This window comes from Rhinopithecus roxellana, chromosome 19 (assembly GCF_007565055.1).
Source record: "Rhinopithecus roxellana isolate Shanxi Qingling chromosome 19, ASM756505v1, whole genome shotgun sequence".
NCBI classification, from domain to species: domain Eukaryota; kingdom Metazoa; phylum Chordata; class Mammalia; order Primates; family Cercopithecidae; genus Rhinopithecus; species Rhinopithecus roxellana.
The window spans coordinates 70749503-70776536 of NC_044567.1; the positions used below are offsets into that span (position 1 = coordinate 70749503).

A 27034-nucleotide genomic window follows, 5' to 3' on the forward strand; every position below is an offset into this window, starting at 1 on the left:
CCTGGGTATCTCCTCCTATTCCTGTGTTTACCCTTCTCCCTCTGGTCCTATCTTTCTATAAATCTCTTTTCACTGCCCCCCACTCTGTGTAGCTGTCACTGTCTCTCCCTAGACATCCATCCCTGACCACAGCTTTTCTGACCACACCCTCTCACTGTGCCCCTCAGTCTGCTGTCTACCCTAGGACTCACACTACTAACAGCAGTTACTCTGCTGAAGTGGGGTACCCTGCACAGGTGTTTCTACCCATAGGCGGGTCTGTTTCTAACCATTACTGTTTAATCACCGTTCCATCTGCCATCACGAGGAAAAGCACACCACCTCCCAAAGACAGCAAGCACACTAGGCATTTCTGTGCGGGCTCGGTGGAGAGGTTGGCAGGCGCCCGGGCCCTGCTCCCTCTCCCACACTCACCGTAGTTCCTGCTGGGCTGCCGTGGTGTCCAGCGTGTCCTCCAGCTCTGTTTTCAGAGCTTCCAGTTCCTCACTCAAGTCCCTTTTCTGCTTTTCGGCCTTGTTCCGTGAAGCCTTCTCGGATTCAAAGTCTTCCTGAAGTTCCGCAATTTGGGCTTGTAGCTCTCGCACAACTTTAAGGGCATTGTTCTTATGGAGTGTTTCATCGTCACCTCTGTTAAAACACCCGGGCACAAGAGGCGCTCAGAGACGGCGCCCGGATGGCCTGTTTCTCAGGTGAGCCCCAGCCCCTGAGCACCTCTCCACGAGACCCCAGTCCCACATCCCTCCTCCTGGGGCCTGAGGCTGGTGCAGATGCTCCGCACCTGCGAGGGCAGGAGGAGGTCCTTGGGTAGAGGACTTGCTGAAGGCCCCAAAGCTAATGATGGCAGAGCCAGAACTAGATTCCAGCCCAGCCCCCTTTCCAAACGACCAGGCTTCTCCATTAAAAGGTAGGACACTCTTACTTTAGCCCTTAGAATACGAAAACATTTTCTCTGAAGTCAAAGGCTGTTATAGTTAAAAATCTGCTTCTAACTATGAAGGAGTGACCTCCTCCATCACACCAGAACCCAGCCAAACCAGGGATGCTCAGAGAACCCACTGGAATGCAGCCAAACCAGGGATGCTCAAAGAACACAGTGGAAGAAAGAGGCTCTCATCCTCACACCATAGGGCAACTTTTTGTTTATGTCTGTGGTTTAAAATGTTGGAAGATTCTTCTGATTGGGAATAGCTGGGATGTTTGAGGTAAGGGAGATTTTTCTTGTAAGATTTTGATTGTAACACATTATAAACTCCAAGTATTATAACCATGTAGCCAAATAGTTATTCTTTATAAAGAAATGAAACATTAGACATATATTCATTAAATCTGATTTGTATTCTAAACTGAATGGTTTAGAACTGATTATTGAATCATGCTCTCAGTGGAGAAATATAATTTCTGAAAAGTGATTTCCCTTCAAGTTCTAAAACATACTACAGACTGGGCGTGGTGGCATGATGGCTCATGCCTGTAATCCCAGCACTTTGGGAGGCCAAGGCGGGTGGATCACTTGGGGTCAGGCGTTTGGGACCAGCTTGACCAACATGGTGAAACACCATCTCTACTAAAAATACAAAAATTTGCGTGTGGTGGTGCACACGTGTAATCCCAGCTAGTCGGGAGGCTGAGGCATGAGAATTGCTTGAATCCAGGAAGTGGAGTTTGCAGTGAGCCGAGATTGCACCACTGCACCCCAGCCTGGGTGACAGAGTGAGACGCCATGTCAAAAAAAATAAATAAATAAACATACTGCAGTTAATCTGTAATGTACAGAGACCAAAACATTTGTTATAGTGAAATAATTTGTTCTGGTATGAATTTCCAAGGGTTTCATAATATAATTTGTCATTTTAAAGTATTAAATATTAAATATAAATATTGAGATGGTTTATGAGACTTTCTTGCTGCCCTGACAAAATCTGTACACCTGGACTTTTCACTCTCTCAGGTCACACCAAACAGTGAGTAGACCCCATCTCACTCTCCCAGGGTTTTTGGATGCTCCCGAACATAACAAAGTCTGCTGAAACTCAGTCCCATGGGCTCCCGTGCAGCACAGCTGCGGGGCTGCAGACCTGGCCAGTGCGCCCTGCAGCTCCTCCTCCTTCTTGGCCAGCTGCAGCTTGAGCTCGTCAATCTGCGCCTGCAGCTCTGCGATCTGGTCCTGCAGGTCGGTCGTCTCCCCGTCGAGTTTTCTTTTGGCCTTTTCCAGTTCCTGACGAGTCTTTTCTTCCTTCTTTAAGCGTTCTTTAAGGCAAGACATAAGAGGCTCTTCAACACACCGAGTGACTCACCACAGGAATATACTAAAATTCAGACTGATCCAAGTTGAAAATAAGCCATTTTATTCGAAAGCATGTCACTGCCCTGATGACATGGTCATGCCCTGATGTCAACTGCTCAGTCATTTCAAACCCACCGAGATCTGGAGGGGAGATAAATTAGTGTCGGGAGGGAATTTTAAGGAAGAAGTTGAGTGTCCTAAGGATGTCCTTTCATGGCAGGTGAGGCCACACTGTCAGAGCCGAAGGGGCCTCGAATCCTCTCACGTCAAACCCATCGCTGGGCCCAGGTTTGCAAAGTGGCTCAGCAGGTGCCGGGGCAGCAATCGGTGCTGGGGCAGCAATCGTAGCTGCCTGTCACCCCATCCCCTTTTCCATGGGAACCCCTGGTCTGAACCAAGAAAACTGCTATCCTCGAGTACTGGGAGAGAGGAGACAGAAGAGTGGGCAGAGAGGGCCGGGCCTCTTTTCCACCCTCCCCTCTAAAGTTCTGCAGCGATCCCCCAGTCAGCCCTAGTGATCTATTTCACTGAATGATTTATTTCCTCACAGCGACCTGTATGCCTTTGTGTTCTCCAGCAGGAACCAATTTGCTGAGAGGATGAGACCGAGTGTCACAGCCTGATCAAACAGGTGAGTAAAAAAGCACATGTGCTTATGGGTACTTCCTCAGCAGAAGAACCATATACTAGTACAAATGGTTTATGAAAATAATTTCTTTTTCTTTTTTTTTTTCTTTTGACACGGAGTCTCGCTCTGTCACCCAGGCTGGAGTGCAGTGGCATGATCTTGGCTCACTGCAAGCTCTGCCTCCAGGGTTCTGGCCATTCTCCTGCCTCAGCCTCCTGAGTAGCTGGGACTACAGGCGCCCGCCACCACACCCGGCTAATTTTTTTTGTATTTTTAGTAGAGATGGGGTTTCACTGTGTTAGCCAGGATGGTCTCGATCTCCTGACCTCGTGATCCGCCTGCCTCGGCCTCCCAGAGTGCTGGGATTACGGGCATGAGCCACCACGCCCGGCTTATGAAAGTAATTTCATACTGACATTCCCTCTTTTGTTTATACTAAAACAAATAAAACCCCAAATATTTTTTAAAAGCCAACCCCGTCGTCTTCCTATCATAAACGCACACATTAAGAAAGAGTGGGCACCTGCCTGCAGGCGCCTGCACAGAGCTCCCTCCCTCTGGTGATGGTACCAGTCTCTAGCTGCTCTTTCCAACTTCCATCCTCTTTTCATTTCTTTTGCAGAAGCTGTAATGTCCTAGGATTTCCTGATATTACTCTGTGGCTTGGCCCTCAGCAGTGTCTTCTCTGTATCTGCCAGCTTTTATGTCACTGGCCAGTCCCTTTATGAGGTAAAATCTGGGCACTTTAATGCAGCTTTAGATTAAACACAATGGTCTGTAGGACCCAAATAACTTAACCCCAACCATGCCCACTAAAGGGCAATATCTTTTACCATAGTACCAAAGTTAAAAAAGGGAACCCAGGCCTGGCGCTGTGGCTCACGTCTGTAATCTCAGCACTTTGAGGGGCAAGGTGGGTGGATCACCTAAGGTCAGGAGTTTGAGACCAGCCTGACCAACATGGTGAAACCCCATCTCTACTAAAAATACAAAATTAGCCAGCTGTGGTGGCGCATGCCTATAATCCCAGTTACCTGGGAGGCTGAGGCAAGAGAATTGCTTGAACCTGGGAAGCGAGGTTGCAGGGAGCCAAGATTGTGCCACTGCACTCCAGCCTGGGCAACAAAAGTGAAACTCTGTCTTTAAAAAAAAAAAAAAAAAAAGGAAAACCATTTTATCATCGCTCCAAGGCAACACAGAATAACCTTAAGAGCCCTTTTTATTATTTTTTAAAGACAGGGTCTCGCTGTGTTACCCAGGCTGTAGTGCAGTGGCACGATCATAGCTCACTACAGTAAGATCCTGGGCGCAAGCAATTCTGCTGCCTCTGTCACCCAGGCTGGAGTACAGTGGCACGATCACAGCTCACTATGGTGAGCTCCTGGGTGCAAGCAATCCTGCTGCCTCAGCTTCCAAGTAGCTGGGACTATAGATGCGCACCACTACGCCAAGCTAATTTGTAACTTTTTTTGTAGAGATGGGGTCTCACTATGCTGCCCAGGCTGGTCTTAAACTCCTGGCCTCATGCGATCCTCCTGCCTCAGCCTCCCAAAGTGCGAGGATTACAAGCCCGAGACACTGCGCCCAGCCAAGGGACCAATTTTAATAAGTCAACACAAACTGAAGGTCCTTATTGTTAGTAATCACCATGTATATTGTTTATTTTTGCATGTTCTGATCACAGTAAAAGCTAAACACTCACATGTCCTAGTCCTCAATTCCTCTGGCCCCAAACACTAACCTTCTAAATCTGAGATCATCACTTCTTGCTTATTCCTGATTTTGGCCAAGTTTTTTGCCTTTTCTTCCTCTTCAGCCAGCTGAGAGGAACACTCAGCAATACGATCTTCCATGAGTTTCTTTTCCTGGACAGGAAAAATTGACTGCTTCAGAAAAGCCATTCAGAATAACCACTTGGGTTCTGTATTCCTCATAAAGGTCAACTGTCTTTGACTCGAGAGAAAACAAGTACTATCAGCACTGCCTCCCCCAGCAGACTGTACACGCTCACGTGCTGCAGAACGATGTTCTGGACAAGGATGAACCAGATACACGACAGCGGTCTCCTAAGATGATCATGGAGCTGGAAACTTCATCAGAGCTGTCATAGCACCACAGTGCAATGACTCTGTTTTTAAAATACATGTACTGCAGCCTCCGTGTGCCACGCTGATAAAGTCTGCAGTCATGTACAGCAATGTCCTGGGCCTTCACATTCACTCAGCGCTTACTCACTGACTCACCCAGAGCAGCTTCCAGTCCTGCAAGCTCCATTCATGCTGAGTGCCCAATAGAGGTGTGCCATTTTTAATCTTTTCTATCATTTTTACTGTACTTTTTCTATCATATTTTTACTGGACTTTTGTTTGGATATGTTTAGACACACAAGTACTTCTTAGCACTGTGTTCCCACTGCCTGTAGTATTCAGGACAGTAACATGCTGTACAAGTGCGTGGCCTAGAAGCAATTGGCCACACCGTCTAGTCTAGGTGTGTAGTAGGCTCTACTGTGTCGTTTGTGCCAATACACTCTATGATGTTCGTACGAGGATAAAATAACTTCACAATGCATTTCCCAGATTGTGTCCTCGTCATTAAACAACACACGACTGTACTCCAAAGGGGCAGAAAGGCTTACACGGCTTGGTGCCCACCCCGGGAGCTTGGCCCAGCTGCCTGGTATTCAGAGTCCCACAGCCAATGGTGGATGAATTAATGCTTGCACAGATGGAAACAAGTAATCACTGAGTGACCAATAGGCACAAAATGCACGTGTTAAAAGTCTAAAAGATTATCAGGATATTTGGTAAGGTTTAAAAAATTCAGTGGTGCCTGTGTCTTTAGAAATCTGTACGAGTAGAGACTTACAGAGAAAATTCAGTAAATGAACCTAAAATCTTGAGAATTTTCTGTTTGAGGTCACTTTCAATGAGTATATCAACATAGTATTATATAAATATTTTCCGTAACTAAAATCAGCTTTTTGTGGGAACAGTCTCTTACTTTGCTAAACTTGGAATTTTGGTCCTCGAGAAGCAGAATCTCCTCTTCCATCTTCTTGATCTTGGCCTCTGCTGTCACCTTTTCCAGCTGCAGCTTTTGCCGAGCCCCTTCCTCCTCGTCCAGCTGCTCTTCCAGGTCCTTGTGAAGAACACACAGTCAGTCTCGCCACTTTCTCGAGATTTGACCACACATTCATCATGCACAGGAATGCATTACAACGAGATACTATTTTTTGTTTACTTATTTTTTTTTGAGATGGAGTCTCGCTCTGTTGCCCAGGATGAAGTGCAGTGGCGTGATCTCAGCTCACTGTAACATCCACCTCCCGGGTTCACACCATTCTCATGCGTCAGCCTCCCAAGTAGCTGGGACTACAGGTGCCCGCCACCATGCCCAGCTAATATTTTGATTCTTTTTTTAGTAGAGATGGGGTTTCACCGTGTTAGCCAGGATAGTCTTGATCTCCTGACCTCATGATCCATCAGCCTCAGCCTAGATACTAATTTTTGATTCTCAAAATGCCAGGGATATTTAAAAAATATGAAATGCAGTTATGTGAAATAGACATTTGTATCCGCTAGAGGCTAAAGTACAAACTGGGTCAATCCTTCTAGAAGCCAACATGGCAAAAACGTAGCTTTGAAAATGAGCCTTTCCTTTCAACCAGCAATTTCAGGAAATTGTCACAGATGTGATTTATATAAAAAGACATAAAGTGATAAGTTATTTATAATATTGAATAACTATGAACATGCCACAAAAAGGTCTTGGTAATTAAATGTTGGCACATTTGTTAAATGGAATAATATATAGTAATTAAAATTCACATTTTGGAATAATAGCAACACAGGCAAACATGAATAATGTAGTAGCACTCATCAAATGTGTATTTAATTTAGCTGACTCCAAATATATACATGTTTGGCCAAAGAGGAGAGAAAGAGAACATGAAAACGACAATTTAAATAGTACAGGTCGTGAGAAATGAGCTGTCTGAGTTCAAGTGTACCTTTCACAGCAGAAGCACGTCATCAAACTGGGCAGGAGTATAGAGTTTACATGTATTTCTATTAGAACATGCAGATCTTTATAATCTACATTACTGTTTATGATAAACATGCTATTACACAGGATCGCAGATAGATTACCACATTTTATATGAGGTGATTATTACACACTGCATGCCTGTATCAAAATATCTCATGTACCCCATATATGATATACATATACACACACACACTTAATATATATGCATACAAACTAGAATGAAAAACAAAGTGTTACATCTCTTTTAGAATTTGTCTAGCAGGCTTTCTGGTTTCTGGTGGAAAGCTCCCACCCCCTCCAATAAAAGAAAAAAAAAAAAAGTTAAAGAAAACAAAACCCAGGCCGGGCGTGGTGGCTCAACGCCTGTAATCCTAGCACTTTGGAAGGCCGAGGTGGGTGGATCACCTGAGGTCAAGAGTTTGACGCCAGCCTGGCCAACATGGTGAAACCTCGTCTCTACTAAAATTACAAAAATTATCTGGGCGTGGTAGCAGGTGCCTGTAATACCAGCTACTGGGGAGGCTGAGGCAGGAGAATCACTTGAACCCAGGAGGTGGAGGTTGCAGTGAGCCGAGATTGCGCCATTGCACTCCAGCCTGGGTAACAAAGTGAGACTCTGCCTCAAAAACAAAACAAAAAAACAAAAACCAAAAAAAACCCCCAAAAAACCAAAACTAGGGTTGTACAAATGAACACATGGCCAACTTAAGGAAATGTTCAAGAGTATCTTTGGCTAAATCATTTACTCATTGTTAATTTTAGAATGAAACCCTTGCAAAAATGAGTGTTTTATTGTAAAAATTTCAAACACACATCTAAGCACATGGACCAGCATAATGAGCCCCACACAGAAGCATCACCCTGCCCTTAACAAGCATCAACTCATGGTCAGTTCCATTTCGGGTGTGCCTCCACCTGCTCCCTTCTCCCCCGGGTGATTCTGAAGCACATCCCAGACATCACAGTTCATTTGTAAAACCTTCAGGCCGTGCTCCTACAACATAAAGACCCATTTAAAAAGTACATTTGCCTGTTTCAATCGGAATCCAAAAATTGTGCCTCATGAGTACAGTCTGTAATTCAAAAAGAAAGTTAAGTACTAGGGAAGGGCTAGTTTTAAACAATTCTCATTCTGACTGTTGGCCACCTCCTATTTCAGTGCTGAGCATTTCTTATTAGCCAAACCACGTAGTAGATGTCTATCTAATGAATGGAGTGAGCAACATTCATTAGACATCACTGACAACATGAAGGACAAGTTAGGTCTTCTACAGAATGCTACAGACCCTGGGAGGTTTGTGACTTTGAATCTCTTTGCAAACTGTAAGATGCCACTTAGAACATAAAAAAAGATCCCTATTCAAAATGACAAATCTGTGTTCAAAGAAAATCTGTTACAGGTGTGTTTTAAATGATGCTCGTCCTTCTAAGGGTGGCTTCTCACGACCCAGAACCCTTCTGCTTCTCTCAAGAATCCAAAAACATGACGTCTATTTATTCAACAGACCCACTGGAAAATCCAAAATACGCTTCTAAGTAAAAATTATTATAGATACCTGAATATGTGCTTGCATTTTCTTCTTTTCATTTTGGAGGATTTGGTTTCTTTCTTCTTCTTCTTCCACCCTAGACTCCAAGTCATGTAGAATCTCTTCTAATTCTTGCTTTTTAGCGGCAAGTCTTGCCCTCATCTCTTCAGCTTCAGCAAAGAGCTCAGTCTCTGCTTGTAGCTGTTCTGCAAGGATATTCTTCTCTTCTAAAAGCTGCAGTCACAATAAAGTGTCAATGATTTGCTCCATTACATACGTACACAGAATATATTCACCGTGATTTCAATGGTCAATGCACATCAAAGAAAATATATAACATCATGAGCAGAACTTTCAAATACATTTTTGTCTATAGCAAAATAAGCTAGATGAAAATATTTTGGTTGTTCCTGTTGTCACAAGTTACTGTGAATAATACATATTAAATTCATTATAGTTCATCTATGAAGGTAATTTACAAGGGACAGATACATAGGAGAGTGAAAATATTATTCAAACGCCATAAAGTTCATGGTGATTACTAATGCCTGTTTGGTAGTAAGTGATATCCTTGGCCTTTACTGTTAATATTTTTGGCCTTGAACACTATAATTCTATTATTGTCACAGCAGCCATCTCCTGAGCCTCTGCTTTGTCCATGAAGACTTCCCAGAAGAGGGACACACATTCAAGACCACCGCTGCTAGAGAAAAGTACAGGTGGTGACCTCTACTCAAGCATCTCGCCCTGTGACTGTTTTTCTATTTCCCTCATCAACAGACACAGGAAGGTGACAGTACTGGGAGCCTCATCGAAAACAGGTGTTAAGTACATGCTTGACAGCAAGAATCACAAAAGCAAAGATGCAAGAGGTAAGGTTAATTTTAACTTACATAAATCTAAAATGCAAGGCAGAATGTATCTGTTAACTCTGTTGGCAAAATGTATACAATTTGGAAATGAGTGAAAAGGCCTCACATAAAATAAGATGACATGGTGGGTATAGCTTATTCATAATGCAATGTGTGGGGGTTGCCATCAGTGCAAGATCGCATCGAGATTCAGGGCCAAGTGGGAGTTACAGGGTCACCGCACACACCTGCTGGTGCTTCCGCTCCATCTCCTCCAGCTCTCCTTCCACCTTCGTCTGCTTCTCCTTCACCTTCAACAGCTCTTCATCTTTGGCCTGAAGTTCTTCCTCCTGCCGAGTCACTTGTAGAAGCGGCTTCACCTATGACAAAATTAAGCAGTTTATCATTCCAGCTCTTTCCTGTGGGTTTTTCCTGATCAGATTCTGCTGTTTGAAAGAGATCTGGAAAGAAGTGAGCCGAGCTCACCTTTGTGAAGACTCGCCACCACTGCCAGTGCCGTAACTTCAGGTACGCGGCACAGTTCCGCTGCAAGACCTTTAAGGCACTTAGTTGCTGCTGCTTCTTGGCAAAGGCCCTGAAGAACAATAAGAAAAACTTATGATGTAAAGAAAAAAGTACCTGAATGGCTGTTGTCATAAGAAGCCTTTCTAAAGGCCCGTGTTCTTTGTCTAGGATAGGGAATGGATGCATCACTGAAGTCCTGGGTGAAACGCACAAGGAAGTCGTTCCGACCGCTTGAAGCCACACTGGCTTGTTGGCCTGCTCAGCCCACCACAGGCCCCTGGCACCAGTTCCTGCACTGACTTTCTTCATGGATGCTGCCCTGCACGTTGTCCTGCTGCCACTCAGCCATATACCCACACTGCGCACACTAAGACACCGATTTTCCTGAGGCAATGAAGACAGTAGGCAGAAGGGCCCGTTTTCTGTGCTGCCGCTCTTTATCGTGCCTTTAGGAGCTACTCTTGTTTTCCTTTTGATATGTCACAGAAGAAACATTTCTCCCCATCTCCCAAGGTAATGTTTCTCCTCCTTGCCTCCACTTTGCCACGATGGAGCGCAGCACTCAAAAGCTAGAATGGGAGTGCAGCGCTTAAGGCACGTGGATTCGGCTGAGGAAAAGCCGCTAAGTTCTGAGTCTGGGAGTCCTTTGTCAAGATCTAAAGTGCAGCTTTGGTAGCGTGGTGGGGTAGAAAGCCGACTGCTGGAGCCAGGAAGTCAGTAATAGGAACATTTGCCTGTGGGTCTGTCAATGTCTCTCATTTATGGCCAGGCCTCATCCAGGGCCTGGAGATGACTCTTGCTCTGTGGAGCCCTCGCCTCCTCATGACCATACCTGGACTTCCCACTACACCCTGCTACCTCCTCAGCCCCACACCAGGGTCTGAGACCCAGTTCCCATTCGCCTTCACTCTGGTGTTTTCAATTTCTCACTCTCCTTCAGGAACACAGAAACCCTCAAACCCCCTCCTGCCAAAAACAACCCCCAGGCCCAAATGAAGCTCATTACCTTGCCATTCCTTCGACTGACAATTGATATTTTTCTACTCCTTATGAAACTCTCAGGGTCCACAGGCAAACGTTCCTATTGCTGACTTCCTGGCTTCCAGCAGTTGGCTTTCTACCCCACCACGCTACCGAAGCTACATTTTAGATCTTGACAAAGGACTCCGAGACTCAGAACTTAGCGGCTTTTCCTCAGCCAATCCCAAGTGCCTTGCGCGCCGCACTCCTCTGGGGACTACCCACTACTGGACATCACATCCTTGGATTCCAGAGCACCAGAACGGCCTGAGTCTCCTGGGCCCCACTAACAGTGCTGATGCTCCACTCCGACAGTCCACTCACACGGCTGTGCTCCCACCTAGACTCTGAGCTCCTCAGGAGCAGGGATCACGGCCCAGGCATTTTTGTGGACACAACCAAGTGACTGACAGACTCCAGGCCTCCTGAGGATGTGTGTGTTGAGTAAATTAACTGGGTATTTCCTAGAAATAATCTGTAATTGTTTCTCTGAAGTCCTTTTATAACAGCTTGCAGGAGTAGCTATAGGACGCTCCTGGGAAAGAGAAGCAATTGAAGGCGATGGAAAAAATAAGAAAAACATTTCGAATTATTCATTCACTCCAGCAAACAGCGGTATCAGGAGTGGGAGTGTCTTAAGAAAAGACAGACACTTGCTGTTTGGGAGCAGAAATTACCTGTCACGTTTCCTTGCAAGAATCCCACAGCTGCCATACTGCCAACGAATTCCTCCTTGCTGGTTAGAATTTTCCCTGAGTCCACTGCTTCATAACTGTTTTTATTCTTGCTCCTTACAAAACCTTCTAACTTATTCCTACCAGCCAAAAAGAATTGGCCAAGTCTTTTTTTTTTTTTTTTTTTTTTTTTTCAAAGTCTTGCTCTGTTGCCCAGGCTGGACTGCAGTGGTACAATCTTGGCTCACTGCAACCTCTTGGGCTCAAGCGATTCTTGTCCCTCAGCCTCCCGAGAAGCTGGGACTACAGGCGTGCACCACCATGCCTTGCTAATTTTTTGTATTTTTAGTAGAGACAGGGTTTCGCCATGTTGGTCAGGCTGGTCTTGAACTCCTGACCTCAAGTGATCCACTGTGCCTGGCCGGGATTGGCCAAGTCTTAATTCCAAGAGTTTCTACTACAAAAACAAAAGTTTCAAAAATGACTTTTGAATTTATTAAGCACCCATCTTCCAATTCTTGCAATCACCTTCAGGAATGCTGTAAAAATTCACCCAATCTTCTTATTAAAAACTACTGCCCTAGTTGCTTCCTTGGCCCTCTGGGAGATAAAACTGTCAAATGATGAGTCAGAAACATGCTGGGCACTTTGTTTAGTGGAATGAGGCAGCTGGTTTCCTTCTGCACTGTGGTCGGCTGATTTTTATTGAGCCTGTGTGTCAGGCACTGTCCTCCAGGTTTTCATGAGGGAGCTGTGACATCAACCTATCTCCGAGTGTTTGGAAAGTGGACTTTGAAAGTGTTCAAAATCACTTTAGCTCCTTCCCCCTTTTTATCCTTATCCCAATGTCCTCCAGGGCGCTTCAAGCTCAAGTTCATGGATTTCTGTAAAGACACCTATTTTTTTTGACTATTAGCACTATTCTGCCTTTTTCCACAGTATAATCTGGTTCCTTTGAATAGGTTATCTTCTTTTTTTTGATGTATCCTAAGTCCCAGCCTACCATATACATAGTGTGACTAAAATATTTAGGGGCAAGGGGCTGCAAAGGCAAAGGTGTGCCAGCCTACATATACGATTACATGGAATTGTTAGCTTTAAGTCCTTAAGATGAAATAATGCAAGTGAAATATCTTGTTTTTAAGTTTCTATCTTGAAAATTTTGCAAGCAAGGTTTAGATCCATGAAAAAGCTGCACAAAGTATATCTACATAGTTTGTAGCATGTTTCTGGCAGGTGTCAAGTTTTTTGCTAACTCTATGAAGTTAGCCTGGCACCTGCCATTGCTCACTCCTTATGCCATGTTAGGCATTCTGCAGTTCAGTGGATACAATGAGGAGGCTCTTTGCTATCAACAGGTTCACTTTATTATTTATATACTATCTAAACATTAGTATATAAAAATCCAAGTCTTTTACTCCTTTTTGCCAAATGATTCTTAGTATCAACCAGAAGATATCATCTATTTGTCTTCAACTTTCCATGCTACTCTTTTTACTCTGTATTCTATTTTACAGGCAAAACACACACACACACACACACACACACACACACACACACACACACACACACACAAAAAAACCAATATTGCCTTTACCTTCTTCTGTTTAAAGCCCTCTTGACCACAGTCTGGGCAAGCAGACTGCCCAGGAACCAGAACTGTTTTCCAATCCACATGTAGGAGACATTAGTGCAGAGTGCTGACTTCCAGTGCAGGAGTTCAGATTCTGTTTGCTCAAAACTGTCTGGATGACAAACTATTCAACCTCTCTCAACTTCTCTCACTCCCAAACCCTAAGTGTTCAGTAGGAAGAAGTATACCAGTATTATCTTCTAAATCCAAATCAGTTCTAAGTTCTTTGAATTCTATCTCAAATTTAACAACTTTTCTCTCATTCTCCAACACCACCTTCTTGGGTCCAGGCACCATCATCTTCTACCTGAATCACTAAGACAGCTTCCCAACTGGCCCTCCCAATTCTACTCTTGGCCTGTCTCAGTAGATTCTGCACACCGCAGCCAGGCGGCCTTGACAGTATAGATTCCCTTCACTGCGCTCCTAACCCGTCCAGCGTCTGATTCTCAAGCCTCTTCTCTCACCTTGCTCCCTCTCACTCATCCTGCTCCAGCCACACTGGACTGTGTCACCTTCTCAAATGCTGCCAGATTCTTGCCACGATGCTGCTGTAGTTCCCTTACTGAAAAGCTTCTCTCTCCTCCCTTCACAGGGCCAGCCTTCTTACCCTTGAGGTTTCAGCCTCAGGGAAGCATTCTCTGAGGACCTGAGCTGAAGCAGGACCCCAAGCCCCTTAGCCCCGTGTGTGTGTGTGTGTGTGTGTGTGTGTGTGTGTGTGTATCTGAGATAGGGTCTCACTTTGTCACCTAGGCTGGGGTGCAGCGGTGCCATCTTGGCTTACTGCAGCCTTGACCTTCCAGGTTCAAGAGATCCTCCTGCCTCAGCTCCCCCAGGTAGCTGGGACTACAGGCACGTGTTACAAAGCCTGGCTACTTTTTATATTTTTAGTAGAGATGGGGTTTTGCCATGTTGCCCTGACTGGTCTTGAACTCCTGAGCTCAAGTGATCTGCCCACTTTGGCCTCCCAAAGTGCTGGGATTACAGGCCTGAGCTGCCATGCCTGGCCTCCTTGTGTGTTTTCTTATTGCAACATCCCATTACTTAGAATGTTCATGTATTTACCTATCTCTGCCACTATAAAGCAGTTTCCGTAAGGACAGACTTTATGTTTCACATACTCTTGCATCCCTAGCCCAAAACGCAATGCTTATTTAGCACAAGTGCATCCTCAGTGAACGATGAATTCGTGAATAACTACTTACTTTCTGGCTAGGTAACCTCTGCAAACGGCCTGGAAGAAGATAATGATGTCGGTGATTTTTAAATCTCTTTCTTCCTCTAAGTGTGCCAGAACTCCAGCTCTGAAAAATATCTTGCTCTGTCCAATTCTGTACAAGTTTGGGTCCAATTCTAAAGCCCGGATCTAAGAGAGAAAGAGTTCATTTACTTTTTTTTTTTTAACTACAAGAAAGATTAGATTAAGTCTACAAACCAGAAAAAAAATCAAGAAAAGCTTACCATTCGTTCACAGGCCTGTTTGCCATCCATAAAACCTTTAGGAATAGCATTTGGAGTTAGGATCTCATATCTGTAAGAAAATATTCCAAGAACTATTTTGTAGAAATTTGTGGACAATGTGTATCTACTAACTGTGAGTTTTGCTCTAAGAGGCAATAGAATGTTGGGTATGTAAATACATGTTAAATTAAGAGTAAAGAAATGAACTGGTGATAATCTGATGTTTTCTGTAGATCTACTTTCTATTTCTCATAAGTAAAAACGAGGTTAGTTCTTTCAGGTCAAAAAGTAGGTTTAGGAGGTTGTGGCAGAGAAAAATCAAAAGCATGCTGTTTTAGAAACCTTTCATTTTTCTTCATTTCCTACAAAATGTTCATATCCTCAAGATGCAAAAGAGAATCTGGCTTTCTGTACTTTAAGTCACTGTCAATTTGTAGCATTTATTAGATAACAGGAAGGGCTGTAAGAGCTGTGTTCATAGGCTTCTATTCAGAACATCACACAACATCAGGGCGACATGTGACATGACATTGGTCAGGGTGTACACACGTATATGTGCTCACTGAGCTGCACATTTAAAATCTGTGTACCTCACTGTATACAGGCTATACCTCAATCAGAAAAATAAAAGATACTGGCTATATTAAAGGAGGAATCCTGGCTACATCAGTCAAACTTTGTATCTTGGATGCCAATTATACTCCGCTTTTCTCCTAACAATAAAAAATGAAAATCTACCAGACTTTATCATACAGTAGGATCAGAATGATGGCTTTCCTGAAGACACACAAGGACTGGAAGGGCTTCTCAAGGTGACTATCTGGAACAGTGGGAGAAAGGGCACAAGGACCATTCTTTGACCCGGCAGCACCATTTATTTCATGGAACAACAAATGGTGTCAAACTTTGAAATCTGATTTCCAGAAAAAGGAAGAAAGAAAGCAAACTAAAGTAACTATTCAAGAAAATTACCAAATAAAAGTGAAAAATGGCCGGGCGCGGTGGCTCAAGCCTGTAATCCCAGCACTTTGGGAGGCCGAGACGGGCGGATCACGAGGTCAGGAGATCGAGACCATCCTGGCTAACACGGTGAAACCCCGTCTCTACTAAAAAATACAAAAAACTAGCCAGGCGTGGTGGCGGCGCCTGTAGTCCCAGCTACTCGGGAGGCTGCGGCAGGAGAATGGCGTAAACCCGGGAGGCGGAGCTTGCAGTGAGCCGAGATCTGGTCACTGGACTCCAGCCTGGGCGACAGCGAGACTCCGCCTCAAAAAAAAAAAAAAAAAAAAAAAAAAAAGTGAAAAATAACTCTCATCATATGTATCCATTTCCACTGCAGGCTGATAGATCTTTTCCCTTTCGTTTTTTCTTAATCCTTTTCTAATCTATGTACTCCTTTCCCTACGTTCGCTAAAAGACTGTAATTGCATGCATGTGTGTGCACACGTACACACATACATTGGAAACAAATTCATATACATACACACACATACAGATATATTCATTGGGAAAAGATGGAAAGAAGTACCCCAACATGTTTCCAGGAATCACTCCTGGATGATTTTTATTTACTTTTTTACTTCTCTTGTATTTTCAAACTTTCCTAAAAGGAACATACATTACTTATCTATTTAAAAAATCAATTTTAAAAATAATTATGTTTGGCTTGTAATCCCAGCACTTTGGGAGGCCGAGGCGGGATCACGAGGTCAGGAGATCGAGATCATCCTGGCTAGCTTGGTGAAACCCCGTCTCTACTAAAAATACAAAAAACTAGCTGGGAGTGATGGCACGTGTCTGTAGTCCCAGCAACTCAGGAGGCTGAGGTAGGAGAATTGCTTGAACCTGGGAGGTGGAGGCTGCAGTGAGCCAAGATGGCGCCACCGCACTCCAGCCTGGGTGGAGTGAAGACTCCATCTCAAAAATAATAAATAAATAAATAAACAAACATAATTATGTTTGAATCCCAGGTAGAACTGTCTGAATGAGTAAACTGTAAGCTTTCAGCTTTCTATGTTTATCTGAAAGCTCACTTCAGGGCCCTGAAAACATGGCATGTTTCTTTGCAGCACCCATAGCAGTTCCTAGCAGGCTGCCTTTTTAGAAAGTAGGCACTCAATCTTCCTACCAATAATCAAGGTAATTAAGGGTTGTCCTTCTCCAGTACGTCACTATATGTTTGCTATATAAGAAAACTATGTAGCGGATAAGGAAAAAGATTTCCTTATTATATCACTGTTTGAATTCATATGAAGATAAGCTTTGATATGTAAGCAAAATAAGTAAAAGTTAGCAATACCTCTGTCTGAATTCCTGGAAAACTATTCGGTTGGGGAAGCCCTGGCGACAGATGCGGATCCCTTCCAGGACACCGTTACAGCGCAGCTGATCTAGGACTAGGTGTGGATCCAATTTTCCAGCCTAATCAAGCAAACAATAGTTTCGTAGTTTAATCTTTAGCACCTGACCTAGATCAGTTTAAAATACTCGCATATGTTTTGCTCAGCGCATACCCTCTTCTCGTGATTGGGAATGATGCAGCGAACGAAGTTAGGGTTGGTGTTTCGGAGGGTTGCCATCAGCTTGGTGAGAGATTCTTTGTAGAGCTGCCCGACGGTACGAAACATGCCCTTCTTGGTTTTATATGCGGAGCCAAAAGCTGTCTCAGTCATACCAGTGACTTGATCCAGACCCACGATACGGTCCACTGGGGAGGAGAAAGGAGAAAACAAATATAAGCCAAACCTCACTCGTTAGCAGGGAAAGAAAAGACACAGTGAAAGTGCAGCAGCACAAGCTTTGTGGAACAAATGACAGGAGATGCCATATAGGTAAGGCAGTCAGCATACTTAGGCACTGCACAAGCCGGGAACTAACAGCCACCACACACTTATATGGCAGGAGACTGTAGTGCTTCGACAGCTCCTCACTAACATACACCAGCAGATGCCTTCCGCTGTGCTAGCTTCAGGAATTCACTATCTTGGATAACATTCTGCCTGTTACATTTACAATTATTTGGTAAATGAAAACTCATTGGCTGGCATTATTGATACATACAGACTGATACTGTGAAAGGCCTCCAAATAGGAAATGGCTCATAAAAATATATATAAGAATATTTGATTGTAAAAATCTACTTAATAACCTCAGGGACTAGGGACCAGAATTATCTCTTATTAGTCATTAGATTTTCAGTAAGAAAAGTCACTCAAGTTTGAGGAACAAATGCAGGAAGATTAGATTACAGGAGTTCAGATTTTTAGCAATGTGTAAGCTTCAGCTCTCTTCTCAAAACATGAGTAACACTTATTAAAGGGCAAGAACACAAAATAGGAAGGACCCTTCTGAAAAGAATAAATGCCTAAGCTTCCTCGGTGTTCAGTGGCTAAACTTGTCAGACATTCCCTTGTTAGAGCAACTGATATTTTTACATTATCCACAAAGACCTAGTGCTTCTAATGATGAAATCATAAACAATGCACCAGCCACAAGCAAAACATTTGGTACATAATGTACATAACCTCTTACCGAAAAAAAAATTAAGTGAATGAAACACATTACTCAAATACTTTAAAATCAATCAGAATTATCAATGGAACTGCCCTTTTTAATGCCCTCTTCAACCCTAATGGACAGCTCATTTCTTTCATTTGTTTCCTATGACAGAAACATGGGGACCTGATGCTGTGTGAAGAGCTTTATGTGCAAGATCTCATTCAATTATCAATTCCCAATGAGGTTTTTAACAGGAGAGAATCATGACCCCGGGAGGTAAAAGTGAACTGCTCAAGTTACGCAGGTCTTCAGTAGAAGCTGGGAGAAGGGCGGGTAAAAGCTGTTTAATTTCTAGGCCCATGCAGGCATGCTATACTACAACTGCTTCCAAGCAAAGCTACCAGATCAAGGGTGTGGGTCAGAGCTACCTCTTTTGCTTGTGCATTGAAGACTGTCTACTTCAGAGACCGCTGTTCTCTCCTGTGCCTTCAACCTCTCCTCCTTCACTTGCCCCAGCAGAAAGCAGCACCAAACCCATTTCTGCAGGCCCCATAAAATACTGATCTTCCCTTCACTCTGTATCTGCCCACTTCTCTTGTCAGAGCCAAGCTTCTTTCTTGAGCAGTTCACACCCTTGCTACACCATATCCTCTCCCACTAACTTCCCAGTGTGTAGCCAACTGGCTTATGGCCCGTCCTCTTCCTCTCCCGCCCAACACTACTCAGGCAGTGACTGGTCAATTGCTGAATGAATAGACACCACCCAGTGCTTGTTTTTCTTGACCCTGGTACGTTTACCTGGTGATGTCACAGTAGCGTTCTAAAAACTCTCCACTCCTGGCTTTTTTCAGAGCCCCACCTTCTCCTGTACCCCAGTTCCCTCTTGCTACGTCAGTCCCATGTTTCTTGATGATTTCTCTTCTGCTTTTCCTGTACCTCATGGCACTAACCTGGGATCCCAAATCAATTCATCTGCAACCCTTCTAGAATAAGGCACAATACAAGTGCTGACGTTGGCCCTCTGCTTTTCTCAAGCCGGATTCCCAACCCAGGTGATCTCAGCTATGACTCTAACTAGATACACCTGACCACCCAGAGCCAGCTGCTAAACACTTGTATTCTACTCTCCACTCAGATATCACAAAGGTGCCTCTGCCTTCTACAAATACTTGTTCAATCCTAGCATGTCTGCTTTGACTCAATGTGGCATTCCTGCTCCCAGCATCACGCCTGGCACTAACATGCTTGATATATACATGTCAGTGGATAAATTATGTCAACATTAAATATGTTTGTAATTAAAAAGGGTGAGAAATGCATTCAAAGAAAATAACAGGATGCTATAGGAGAAATGAGTGGTTAGAGCTCTCTCTGGGGAAATGCCATATAATACCCCCAAATTAAGAATGGGCCTGTGGGAAGATGACCATTCCAGTTGGTGCAATCAGCATACGTGAAAGACCAGGGGCAGGAAGAAGCGAAGGAAGGCCAGCCCGGAGAAGGAGGCACCGGTATGAGGAGGAGCTTACAACACTTGCACTGGCTGCTGCCTGCAGAATGGCATGGGGAAGGGGGAGGGGAGAAGTGGAAGTGGGGAGACCAGACAGGTGACCCTTCCAGGAGTCCAGGGTCTAGGCGACGAGGGCAGCTGGAGCTAGTGAGATTATGAAGATGGATTGAGAAGGAAGATTCAAGAGGTATTTTAGTGGGAAAACTGACTTGCTGTTGCAATGAATTCAATATGCAAAGTGAGGTGGAGGGGCATTTCAAGAATAATTGCTAGGATTGTGGCTTGAGCAACTGAATGGCTGGTAGGGAAGACAAGGAGGGAAGTGGGTTTTGTGGATGGGAAGACAAGACCCAAACTCTAAGTAAGTCTGGGATGCCTGGGGACTTTGAAGTGTAAGAGAGATGTCAAATGACAAGAGGAATATTCCAGTCTGCTGCTAGGAAGAGAGGTCTGAACTAGAGAGGTAAATTTGGGAGTTGTCAACTTTTATCTAGGGGAGACCAGAAAGAGATGAGGGCCTAAGACCATCCCCAAGGAGCTCAGCAGAGGAGGAGGAGTTAAAGAGGAACGAAGGCCAGGCACAGTGACTCACACCTGTAATCCCAGTATTTTAGGAGGCCGAGGCGGGAGGATCACCTGAGGTCAGGAGTTGGAGACCAGCCTGGCCGACATGGTGAAACCTTGTCTCTACTAAAAGTGTAACAAATACAAAAATTAGCTGGGTGTGGTGGTACACACCTGTAGTTCCAGCTACTCGGAAGGCTGAGGCAGGAGAATTGCTGAGGCTGAGGGAGAAAATTGCCTGAACTCAGGAAGTAGAGGTCGCAGTGAGCTGAGATCGTGCTACTGCACTCCAGCCTGGGCAACAGAGCGAGACTCTGTCTCAAAACAAAACAAAACAAAAAAAATGAAGGATATGGAGAGGGGACAAGGCCCATGTCTTAAACCCAAGCATGGACCCACCCTCTGTCCTGTTCTTCCTCCTGGGTTTCCTATCCCATGGAACCACTGACCAAAAGTGGTCAAGCCAAAGGTTAAGATGTCATTGATCCACCCTCCTCTCCCCTGCCCTTGCTGGGCTCCTGCTTCTGACCTGGATCCTGTACTTCTCCCCCATTTCATCCTCTACCCGCAGTGCTACATGGTTCCTTCATTTACACCTTCTGTCCCTGTGTAATGTAGCAGCCATTTCTAAAAGACAAAACTATGCAATTAACATCCTTGAGTTTCTCCCACAGCCTGTCGGATATTGTCCAAATAACTTAGCTCAGTAGGACAGCACAGTGATGGCCTCCACTCAGAGTCAGACACACCACACTCATGAGCTGGGTGATTCTGGGGCAAGTGACCCAACTTCTCAATTTCCTCCTCTTGAAAGGGAGCTAAGGAGACCACGCTTCAGAGCTGTGAGCCTGAAAAACATTCAAGTGCTCAGTGAAGGCACCTCTCTTGTCCCTTTCACTCATGCCCCTAACGGCCAACAGTACAAACTAGTTGCATTTGCCCAAAGACACAATGACTTCACATTCCATCCTTTTCTCTCTGCCTGGAATGCCCAGCCTGCTCCAGTCATCTTGGCAAACCCTTAAATACTTTTACATCTCCATTCCTTTACCAGCTACCTCAGGGAAACCTTCTTACGCTCGGTTTTCACCCTGCCTCCAAAGCTAAATAGGCCACTCCCTTCTCTAGGCTTCAAATCCCTGGGACAGAACCTCCACACTGTTCTGTGCATCTTCTCACTGGACTGAGTTTCCCCAGGGAACATTTTTCCAGCATCTCACATACTCAGGGCCCCGAAAGCTGTGCCCATGGTGTCTCTGGCCTCCCAACCATCAGCGGAGACAATCTCCCACCCCCAAATGTTGGCCGGTGCCTGGTGCCGGGCACACAGTAGGCATTTAATAAGCATCTGCTAAGTGAACTTGCACGAAGTTTACCAGAAGAACAAATCACCACCACAACGAGAGAGGAAGAGCACCATGTTGCTCTAGAAGGATTCAGTTACACTGGTTGTGCAGGACTTTAGCCTGCACAGGCAGTTCTTAAACACAATCTGCTGTCAGTGTTGTGTGTGTGTGTTTTTAAAAATATAGTAACCGATAAATAGTCGTAATAATCCTGATTTTCAAATTTAATTTTAATAAGGACAATCCAAAGCTAAATATTCAGATTTTTAAAAAATAATGCTTTAGACTTTCAGTTCTTGTTTTTTGAGATGGAGTCTTGCTCTGTCACCCAGGCTGGAGTGCAGTGGCACGATCTTGGCTCACAGTAACCTCCACCTCCCGGGTTCAAGCGATTCTCCTGCCTCAGCCTTCTGAGTAGCTGGGACTACAGGCGCCCGCCACCACGCCCAGCTAATTTTTGTATTTTTAGCAGAGACAGGGTTTTACCATATTGGGCAGGCTGGTCTCAAACTCTTGACCTTGTGATCTGCCCGCCTCAGCCTCCCAAAGTGCTGGAATTATAGGCGTGAGCCACTGTACCTGGCTATTTTTAATTCAACATTTTAAACTCTGGGTTAGATTCTACCAACAAAATTATCTTGTGAGTAAAAGAGAAACACTTTGGGAAATTCATTAAATGATTTGAGCCACACTAATAATGTATGATTTCACTCAACAATCAAGACCCGAAAAACCTCTATTTTAAGAGTATTTTCTTGTTGATCAAAGAAGAAACCAGAGAAAGGCAGAAAGTGCGAAGAGAAGACTCCAGCAGCTCCTTGAAATGAGCAGTGCGCCTCACTGGAAGACCTAATATTGCTTCTAAATTTCAAAGTGCCTTTCCTCCAGCCACAGTTTCAGGGTAAAGACTGCCTTTGTTTATTCTTGCACTATAAATTCTTCTATCTGAGCTGTCAGGAGAGCCTGGTTAGGACTGCTGGTGGGCATTTAAATTCATTACTTGGTTCTAGAAGCTTGAAAAGTATTTTATACTGACACCTAATTTACTAATCTATAAGAATTTATTTAAACAGTCAGAAATTAGATGAGTTCCAGACTGAAATCTGTGAGGATATATTTGCAGTTTAAGAGAGAAAATGCAATGTGTCATCTATCTCATCATGAAACTGCCATCAACAGTTTCATAGAAGGAATGGCATCGGCTGGTGCCAGAATCCTTAACTGGCCCTTCTAGGGGATAATCTAGGAGACGGGTCCATAAGATTTTTATGTTTTTCAAATCTGTGCATGGACCACAGTACTAGTGTTACTAAATTTACTTTCAAGTATTGAAGCTAGATCTTCAGAAATTCATTCTAGTTAATATAGCTGGAAACCAAAACAGCGAGAAGAAACCTATTTAATGTTAATTTCAACAGCCAGATGCTGATGACTGAGAACAGCATCACACACTCCTTATGAAAGGTGTTCAGTGGCCGGCACTGTGCGAGGCATGGAGCAGGTTCTCAATGCTCATTTAAATAAGGTAAGACAATTCCATCCTCATACAGATGAAAACTGTCACTGTTACAAACAATTTGGAAACAAATATATTTAACTATTATGAATTCGCAGAAACAATCTTAACATCAGTCTGTCTCATATCCCTGTTACATGGTAGTGTAATAACAAGTTTGCAGTGGTTACATAACTAGTTGCTAGAACTGATCTGCTAATTACTCTAGCATCTGAAAATTTTTAGAAAAACCCTAGGAAGTTGAAAGGTTGAGAAGAAGCACGTGATTTAAGGAGAAAACAATCTTCTTTATCTCAAGCACTAGTCTCAAGCCAAACTTGAATGTCTCCCTTATCTCCATCTACCTTCCTATCCCTTTCAGCCATCTAAGACGTTGGGCAGACAGGAAGCCCCTCTTTGCCCGCAGCTTCACTATGCTCTGTGCTTGCTTTCTCCCCTTGTCAGGTCCCATGTCCCCAACTCACGCTGAGACTGGGCAGCCCGGCACCGCTGCCTATCAGCTGCACCTTGGGACACTATGAACAATACTAGACTTAAGGAAAGCCAAGGAAATAAACATTTATCGGGTTTCTCTGTTGTTCTGTAATTACAGCAGCAGCTGCTGCAGATGCAGCCAAGGCAACGGCAACTCTACCACACCATACATTCAGGCACTCCCCGTGTGCCACGCATTCAGGTTCACGTTGCCTCAGTTGATAAAATAACCCTGAGAACTAAATGTCGCTGTCCGCACTTGCCCTCAGGAACTCAAGCTGCAGTACCCAAGCGCTGCTTCTCTTCAGTGAGTTTGCAACTATTGCTAACGCTTGAGATCAAAAAATAGGAAGGAGCAGAATATACTGCAACAATAACACAAACTTTCATCCACTGAAAGCGAGAACAATTTAAACACATAAACTATGTCAGACCTAAACCACAGATTCTAAAATGGGACTTAAGATGGAGGTTATGATCGATGGATGTAATCTATAAGGAGATTAAATGGGTACCATCTTATCAGTCATGATACTTGGCTCTACACGGACTTCTCAGATTTTCCCTGAGTTTTGCTGTGGTGGTACACTCTTCCAGACCTGTCAGCTGCAATCTAGCACACATGGAGGTTCAAAGAGCCTAACTAGTGCTGTTCTATGAAGGAAATTGAAGGTGCAGGTATAAACTAGCGTTAGTGAAAATGATACATAATTGTCCCTCCAACATGATTTAGATCAGGTCTAAAGCCTTCGATAGTCCCAATTACCCTATTACCCATTACCCCTTTAGTCCAAAAGCCCTGCCTGTAGCTTTCAGGTTACAACCCCTTTTTGCTGGTTCATTCTGCTTGCATCTTCACTACTGGTTTATCTCTGAAGCCCAGACTTTCAAAATATACTTGTAAGAAAAGAGTCCTCGACTTTATAGCAGAAACTTGTATGACCTCCGTATTTGCCTCTAGGAATCCTGTTCTCCCCTGTTCCTTGCTCTTTTGCACTTGTCCTGTAATTCTTCTAGAAATCTCTTTTTATTCCAGTCCCAGAAGCCTGCAGGCTCTTCATAATGCTATTTCCCCATCATTACACATGTACTTAAGCACATGGGTCCTATTAGCTTTGTGTCACCTGCTTTAGAGAGATGCTTACCACATGTCAGCACATCACAGGCAATCACAATCTGGATCCCTAGAAACTCCTCCATCCATTGTCTTCCAAGAAATCACTGGAAATATTAAAGTCCTCCATTTTCATTTTAAAATCCCTTAGCCCTCTCTGGGGTGGTGGTCTTGAATCAATAAACACATTAAAGAGAAAACGATTTTGCTGTAAAATATTACACTCAATTTCAAAGAACATATTTGGCCTTGGTAGATGGATGGGCTTCTGAGGAGAAGTAGAGATTGAGACCGTTGGTACTTGGTTCAGCTGAGTAATTGAACCCAAGGACACCTCACAGAGACAGACAGAACCGGGAACATTTTCAGTGCCAAGGTGAGGGTGCACTGAGGGGAATGGGCCTCCCCGCTGCTCATTCATTAGCATGAAGTCATCTAAGAGCGGCTCTGTACTGGATGCTGCTGGTACAGAGAAATGCCTGGTGTATATACCCCAAAGATCATGGTCCCACAGGAAAGAGTGTCCGTGCTTTTGGTGGTCACGGTGGGAACGGTGGGCGAAGCTGCTGGGGCTGAAAATTGGGTGTGGGGTCACCACCCCCTACCCATCCATCAGCTCTCGCTCAGCGACTTAGTGATGCTTTGCCTCCTCTGTGCCAGGTGCTGAAGAGATGACAGTGAGCAAAGTCAAGCACTGGCCCTGCCTTCAAAGAGCTCACAACCTGGAATTCTCTTATGAGGTTAGAAATCCAAAGGGAATTCATCTAAAGAGGGCACTCACTTTAGGAGAAAGTCCAAAAGATCAAACACTAACCTTTAATAAAGCACAAGTCCCAGGTTATAGTTGAAAACCACCTCCAAGCTCCCCCCGTCCATTTCAACACTGTCAGCATTCCCCAATGCCAAAGAGGACTGAATTTAGAGATCTCTTCCTTTGGAGTTCTGTAGGGTTTTCATTCCTGCTTATGCTGTCTCTAGCATAATCTTTTATCTCCTCCCACTCCATACTTGCAATCTACTTCTTTCATAGTATGTGAACGAGAGTTGATGGCAGGAATTTTGAGTTGGATTAAAATAGGCATGGTCCTTTAACATTTTAAAAATAACTTTTGAGATGGATTTGGATCTCAGCATTATCATGTTACAAAAATCATAAAGGAAATTTCATAAGATAAATTTATCTTTGAGTTTTGCTACTTGCCAATTTCACTAAACATTTGGAAGGCTGGCTGGGCTTCATTTCATATTGGGCTTTTGGAGACTCTGTAGCTGTAGTTAGGCTGTATTTTAACACAGGGCTAAGGATTCAGATCACAAAGCCCAAACATGTGGAGCTCAATTTAAGGTTCAATGTATAATCCTGACAACATTCCACTCTGTTTTCGTCTCAACTTGCACATTATCAGGCCTTGTAGAGCGTTTCAGGGCCTCTGGTTGAAAAGAAAAGGGCAAGTAGCCAGATATGCACACACATTCCAAACAAAAGGTATAGTGATGAGACCAACACACCTGAGGTAAATATGTAATTACTTGTCTGCAAAATGTGTCTTAAATAAAAGGAAACACTCCTCCTTGGAAATTCCTTAGAGTTGAAAATTTAAAGGTGACTCAAAAGCAAAGGAGATGTCATTTAGCAGATCGGTTCTTAACAATTTCCTTAGAGGACTGTGTATCACAATGGCACTATTGGAAAAGGTAGTGGCATACCTTTTAATATGCGGTGCTATAAGTGCTATGCATAAAATAAGAAGCAATGTGTAGGCAGTAGCAATTAAATTGCTTATGCACTCAAACATTTGCCTTGAAGTATAATAAAACTGAGCATGAAATGAAAGGTTCATGCAGGCCTATGAGCAAAACCAAAACAGAAACCCGAAAGCCCACCCCAGCCCCCCAGCCTACCCCCTGCCCTCCCCGGCCACCCTGCCAGGCCCCCCACACATTTTTCCTGTGGGCTTAAAACCCTTCTGTTTTGGGAGACCTACAGGCTTTATACATTCACCTGGTGGCTCATGAAGACCAGAAACACTGTCATAGAAAGAAGCTCTCTGAATATTCTGAATCTCTAAAGCAGAGAAACAGCAAAAACAGGACAGAAGAGCAAATACACAAACACTTCAGTTAGTGTGAAAGACATTCGACAGCACAAGTCAACTTTGAAATTGGGCTACAAAAGGAGCTAGTCCAAGGCAGATCCCATGCAAACATGACTGTTTAGAGCATTTGCACATTTGGACAAAGTTCTTTATAAAATAGATTAAGGCTCAATCAAAAGAGCACATTCCCAGCTCCTGGTGTGAGCATTACATGATATCAATGTCAAATGATTACCCCATGTAAATGCAAGATGAATTTTA

General features: G+C 44.0%; 1 protein-coding gene, 1 long non-coding RNA gene and 1 other non-coding gene across 5 annotated transcripts in view; 2 read left to right on the forward strand and 1 right to left on the reverse strand.

Annotated features, from left to right (window-relative positions):
* The window catches only part of MYH10 (myosin heavy chain 10), a 153355-nt gene that overhangs the window by 28612 nt on the left and 97709 nt on the right, over nt 1-27034 (reverse strand). The window contains exons 16-27 of one of the 2 annotated variants that reach the window (XM_030923661.1): nt 26680-26742; nt 17169-17362; nt 16955-17076; nt 14656-14725; nt 14400-14560; nt 9829-9937; nt 9591-9722; nt 8519-8725; nt 5916-6053; nt 4654-4777; nt 2076-2247; nt 415-627 (exon numbers count right to left, since the gene is read on the reverse strand). In XM_030923661.1, the coding sequence (XP_030779521.1) occupies nt 415-627; nt 2076-2247; nt 4654-4777; nt 5916-6053; nt 8519-8725; nt 9591-9722; nt 9829-9937; nt 14400-14560; nt 14656-14725; nt 16955-17076; nt 17169-17362; nt 26680-26742 (1705 nt within the window). The remainder of the gene's footprint in view (nt 1-414; nt 628-2075; nt 2248-4653; nt 4778-5915; nt 6054-8518; nt 8726-9590; nt 9723-9828; nt 9938-14399; nt 14561-14655; nt 14726-16954; nt 17077-17168; nt 17363-26679; nt 26743-27034) is intronic. The other variant, XM_010362445.2, reaches the window with a different exon arrangement.
* Nucleotides 534-11638, forward strand: LOC115894855. 2 transcript variants are annotated; one of them, XR_004055073.1, is made up of 9 exons: nt 534-904; nt 998-1202; nt 1949-2504; nt 2862-2915; nt 4851-5208; nt 9121-9363; nt 9783-9870; nt 10036-10380; nt 10930-11638. It is a non-coding gene; the product is annotated as an uncharacterized LOC115894855 (long non-coding RNA). The 2 variants fall into 2 exon arrangements; XR_004055072.1 differs by having other exon boundaries at nt 534-1202.
* LOC115895008 lies at nt 7191-7252 on the forward strand. The gene has a single exon (XR_004055218.1). It is a non-coding gene; the product is annotated as a U7 small nuclear RNA (small nuclear RNA).